Here is a 5837-nt window from a genome sequence, read left to right as displayed (position 1 = left end):
AGCTGTACAATTTGGAACATAAAATTTTCCTCTGCCCCCCCCCCCCCCCCCAAAAAAAAAAAAAAGAAAAAAAGTTTGAAAGTGTATCACTCGGGATATTCCAGAATTAAGTTTGCACATGTACCCTTTAGTTTGCATAATGTTTGTGTGCATGTGGGTCCTGTCTTTAATTACATGATCACGTGGTATTTTTTCCACAGGACTCTTGTTTCATTTGTGGACATTCAGCATTTTGTCCTTCTCTTTTTTAGCATTTGGGGCATGATAGCTGAACAGTTAAGGAATCTTACTGTAGCGGCCCAAATCTAACCTTCACTCCGAGCTTGCACTGACGTTGTTGACCCAGCTGTAGATAGGTTCTTACTCCTTTGAACTGATGGCTGCTGTATGTGATACTAGACATGTCAATCCTTTATGTAGTGTTGGCTCTAGGGACTGATGTGCCTTAATCATATTTAGTTGTGGGCTGTTAAGCTTGAGTGAATTTTGACCTCTTGCTGTGTGGCCATAGAGGTAACTTAGCATATGCTCTAAGAACCCTGGTCTGAAGATGAAAAGATTAATTTCCTCATGGATTTTTCTATGGTGGCATCAGCATAGCACCAGAACAAGTAATGTACTTTGTAGATGGATGTTAAGTAGGACAATCTGGTGGCTGGTTGTTGGTTGTATGGATCCGAAGGGCCATGCACAGCTACGTGAGCTTTAGATTATTGACAGTATCTTGTAACATAGAAAAGCACAGTCAGAAAACACAGCTACACTTCATAAACTGAGCATGACAAGCCAAGCAACAGACCAGGTAATCCCTGTTGTACCTGAATTGAAAGGTCAACATACATTCCCTTCTCCTTATAGAAACTCCTTCCTTCTGTACCTTTCTTGCTCCTTTTGCAGCTCAAATCACCTTTTGCAGCACTGCAAAACTGGTGTGGGGACCATAGCCTGAAGGCACCTCAGGAAGGACACCAAAATTGGAGTCTGCTTTGGCAAATTTTGGCTTGAATTTCTCTTGTCTCAGTTCCTGGGCTGTAAAATGAGAATTGTTGCTGGTGTTCATTTGTACTGCAGGAGCACGTAGGATCTTCAGCTGTGGACCAAGACCCAATTGTGCAAGGTAGTGTACAAAAGGGGGAAGTGTGTCCAGTTTTATCTCATGGGAGAGAGATCTATTCACAATCACAGTGGTCGTGTCTATATGAGACACTTATTGTGAAGTAGCTTGTTACTACTGTGCAGTAGTGTCACCAGGCATGAGCCATGACGTGATACTGCTGCACAGTCCTAAGGGGCTACTGCACAGTCCTCATCACCCGGAAGTCATGCGGGGATGCGACTGAGCAGTAATGCCAGTTACTGCATAGCCATTTAGTTCTTGGTTATTCAAGGACTAAATAACTGCACAGTAACAACTTTGCAGTCAGCATCTCGTGTAGATGCAGCCAGTGAGACTTACAAAGACCTTTACACTTTCTTCAAAAAACCCCAAACCCCACACTTCTGCACAGCATACAGGAGACATCAGAGGCATGATAACATACAAAGACATGAGAGGCATCCTTTGGAGATGACATCTTTGTTTCCATTTTGCTGCTTTCTTGCAAGAGGAATATCAAAGTCTTTTCCAGAAGTTTCTGCAATAGTAGGAAGGAGATGCTGAGACAGCAATCTGCAGTGTGCAAGAGCTTGCCTTTTCCATAAACCGTGTTGCTAAGAAAATTTTGCAAAGTAGATGGCGTGAACCTTTAAAGTGTCCTTCAATTCTTGCAGTTTCGTGGTTTGTATAAGCCCAAACACATTCATGTGATGAGAAATTTTGCATAGAATTTACCCTATGAAAATATTGGGCCAGATTTGCTGGTAGTGAACTCCAGTGATTTTTTTTTTTTTTTTTGGGCTGCTATGCCCGAAGCATATGGAAACCTACCTTCCTTGAGCAGATGAAATAAGTTGGCATGTCTGGTGCCTGGCTGGACTAGTACATCTTGCCCATTAATTTTTGTAAGAGGTTCCCTATGTTCCCTTCTCTCCCACAAAAAGCAAAAAATGAAGAAGAATATTAGTCTTGCCATAGCAGAGTATGGAATCATTTGGACTTTTTAGAGGCGCTTAAAATCGGATTCTCAGCTAGTGTGAACTGATGGCTGAGGATTTTATAATTCATGTTAAAAATTCTGTTTTATGTGTCTTCTGATACAAATGATGAAACAGAAGGTATGTTGAATAGACAGAAATGTGAAAAGCAGCTGGTATTTCTGAGTTATCTTTAGAAGGATACATTGGAATTTATGATTCAAAATCTGTATCCGGTTTTAAAATTAAATACATCCTGAAGAGCTTGGCATCTTGGACAGCAAGAAGTAAAAGCTATAGATTGGTAGTTCTATAATCAGTTTAATTTTGAAATAACTGTCATTTTTTAATGGTTTGTGACCTGGGAAATTAGTTCCAAGGATTTCTTAGTAAGGCTTTCTTACTTTCCCTTTTTTGTTCTAGACAGGGATGTTTTATTTAACAGCAGTGTCAACCTTTATTTTTCATCAGACAAATCCATTCATTTACAATGAGATCTGCAAAGTGAAGCAGTACTTAATGGTTTGGTATTCTGCACTTCTAAGCTGACTTGAAAGAGGAACCAGTTCAGGACCTGAGCAAGCAGTCCTCTTCTTAGGAGAACTCTGTCAGGCCCTAAGCTCTCCATGAAGATGACACCATCTTGAAGATTATTAATAAATAAATGATCTCCTCGCATGTGGACACTATCAATAATAGAATACAATATTTGATGTGCAGGTGGGTGGGAGCTTTGCCTGAGAAGGACTTTTACAGAGAGGCTTGTGTTTCTGAGCCTTTGGTATCACATTGTTGTTAAAGTAGCCGTGTTAAGAATTCATTGTATTGATGAATGAACAGACCATAAGAAACTTTTTAAATGCTCAAGAAAGAGTCAACAACCACACTTCATTAATTTGTAATGTGTTCTTTTTCTCTGTGTGTGTTTATATATAGCTTATAACTTCTGGATCTGGTTTACTTTCACTCTAGGTTTACCTTGATCTTCAGTAGTATTGAATTTGGCCTTCTGTTTTACCTTAGTTATTCATCCTTTGTAAAGGACTGTATTCCTTTCATGCTTCTGTAAATCAGGATTACCTCCTTTGCAGTGGTGTTCAGTTGATATAAAAATGAAGAAAGACGAGAATCAAGTCCACTGCCTTACCTGTATGCCACTGTTTTTTAAGTAACCTTTCATTGTTGGACAAATGTGACACACAAGAGTATGCACGGGTACTGTAACCTAGTGGAATATTTCCATATCAAATTATGGCCTCCACTTTGTGCCCTGTCTTCCATTTGGTTTGCTGACTACCACGGTATGCCATGTATTGGAAAACCAACCTGACATTGGCAATGTAAGTGTGATTTATATTGGATTCTAGACCCAAATTCAGCAGGGTGCTCAAAACGGTTGAATCGCTATGACTGAGAAGTTGTTCTCCAGCAATCTGGTGCCATTGACTGTTCCTCAACAATTGGCCCATTCACAGGGAACAAAAAGCTTATCAAGGAGATGGGCTAGAGTTTCTCTGCCTGGAACATCACGTAAAGGGTCACAGAGCACTTGAGGAGTGGTTCTTTCTGTAGTAATGGGCCAATCTGTCACCACTGGGGTAAAAGACAGCAGTGGAAGGAGAGGAGGCAAGAAGCTAACCTGAAATGCTGACACGCGAAGACTGAGTGAGATTGGGATATGCAGAGGTACATCTCTGCACTGCTTGATATTTTGCAAAGATTTGTAGCTCTCTGGTGACTTTACACATAATTTCTTCCTAGCGGTGCTTTTTGTTATACTAAGTATATTGTCTTTGCTTTCCTGCCATGTTGTCCCTCTAACTGTGAAGCCAGAGCCCTTTAGTCTCGTAACTCTCTGGGAGCTCTATGAGCAGGTAGGGGCATGGGATGTCTGAATATTTCATTTCTGGGGTTATTCTGTATGACTCGTGGAACTGCCAAGCCCAAAGAAGAGGTCTGTATGTGTGCGCTGTGATGAGACCCAGACTGCTTAGAAGGATGAAGAATACACGATCAAGCCCATTTGCAAAAGGCTTGTGACTCTCCAGAAGAAGAAACAGAGCCTAGGGTGTAATACATGAACCAAGTTGATCTGAATAAAGCCATTAAATTAGTGACGTTCTTCAAAATTGCATAGCATCAACTTTTCTCCAAGAGTTATTCCATGGCATGTTAGCCATAAAAACATATCAAGTGTCACAGCATTTTGCATAGTACAAATAACAATGTAATTCTGTAATGATATGGTATATTACTGACTAATTGCGTGGTTGTTTTGGCAGCCAGACTAAATTGTTACCTTGAGGTGGGAAGGGTGCAAGCTACATGATTAGTCATAGGTTAATGTGGTGGGTAGGTGGGTGGGTGTGTGCATGCATGTGTCCTTCCTCCCTCCTCCCCCTTTCTACTTCGTCTTCTTCCTCCTCCCTCAGTAATGTGCAAGGCAACCTAGTAACCAACTCTGCTAGTACAGGCTTTTTGTGATTATTATTGTCTGGAATATCACAAAAATTAAAAAGAAAGTAAAATATCAGCCTGTACTGCACTACAGGGAGCAATGCTGCTAGTCATTTTCCTGTATAACCACCAGGTGGAGAAGCACACTGGTGTCTTACCAAGACATGTCTGGTAACAGAAAACGCAAAGCTACTCTAAACCGAAAGTTTCCTTAATTTATTATTCGTTTAATTGTATCCATTTTCATAGAAAACCTTGCATAATATCAACGTTTTCAATTAAAAAATAAAGCGGGGAGGGGGATGGAGGGGAGAGCAGCATTTTTCCAAGCAAAGAAGATGGCTTTTGCATCCAAAATGAGCATCATTTGCACATGAAATAATAACATTACATACAGCTTTTTTTTTTTCCCCCTGGGTAAATCTCAAAGCAGTTTGCAGAAATGAGAAAAATCATTTCCCCTTTTCTTTAGATGGAGAAACTAAGTCACAGGTGGTGGTAAAGTGATGTGTGCAAGTTTATTGCAGCAAATCAGTGGCAAAGCTGGGAACAAATACAGGTCCTCTGACTTATAGTGCATTGCCCTCACTACTGGATTACAGCACCTGATGTGCAAATACCCTATGGTATAAGACAACCCTATGAAAAAGATCCTGCCAAAAATGGAATCACAACTTAAATACCGAGTCAGAGTTCGTAGTTTGGATCACCTCAACCTGTAGTTGGAGACCTCCAGTTGTGTTCACGGTTTGTTACGGCCAAAACAATACTTGCAAAAAGCGACTGTTGGTTTGAAAACTTAACCTTGTGGCCTGATGGCTCTGCAGTTTTCTCTGTTTCACTCAGTTGCAAATTAATCCTATACAGATGACCTGCTTGATTTGAAGCACATTTAACTCAAGGAATATTTGAGTTGACCTCTGTAAATAATATTTGCACCTTGCCGTTTACTATTTGATTGTGTTGGGGTTTTTTTGTCTTGTCCCATTTTCTGTGTCAACAAAGATAATTTTCTCATCTCCTGAAAGAGAATTATTCCTAAGGTGAATCTAAAATAAACTGTGGTCTATCATTAACTTGTAAGAGTTAATGACAGCTAAGGAAAGCGTCTTTACCTACCTCTCCCACCACTTACTTGTGGTTCAGTTTTGTAGTTTAAATGCAAATAATATTGCCCTTGAAGTTAAATGTATTCTGAATAAGTACTGTGTGATTAAATGCCTTGGAAGTCTTAATTGGGATGGAAGGGCAAGAATTTTTCTTTTGACTCCCATTGATTTTTATTGGGATTGAGATTTTTATTAATA

At 40.0% G+C, this 5837-nt stretch overlaps 1 protein-coding gene across 1 annotated transcript in view; it reads right to left on the bottom strand.

Annotated features, from left to right (window-relative positions):
* The window catches only part of FAM210B (family with sequence similarity 210 member B), a 36988-nt gene extending 33735 nt beyond the window's left edge, over positions 1-3253 (bottom strand). Inside the window, exons 1-2 of the mRNA XM_006018203.3 lie at positions 3221-3253; positions 908-1090 (exon numbers count right to left, since the gene is read on the bottom strand). Of these exons, the coding sequence (XP_006018265.1) occupies positions 908-1090; positions 3221-3253 (216 nt within the window). The remainder of the gene's footprint in view (positions 1-907; positions 1091-3220) is intronic.
* Between the last annotated feature and the right edge of the window lie 2584 nt (positions 3254-5837).

Source organism: Alligator sinensis, unplaced genomic scaffold (assembly GCF_000455745.1).
Source record: "Alligator sinensis unplaced genomic scaffold, ASM45574v1 scaffold115_1, whole genome shotgun sequence".
NCBI lineage: Eukaryota > Metazoa > Chordata > Crocodylia > Alligatoridae > Alligator > Alligator sinensis.
The sequence above is the reverse complement of the archived record's forward strand: the minus strand, read 5'-3'. Positions and strand labels throughout refer to the sequence as shown.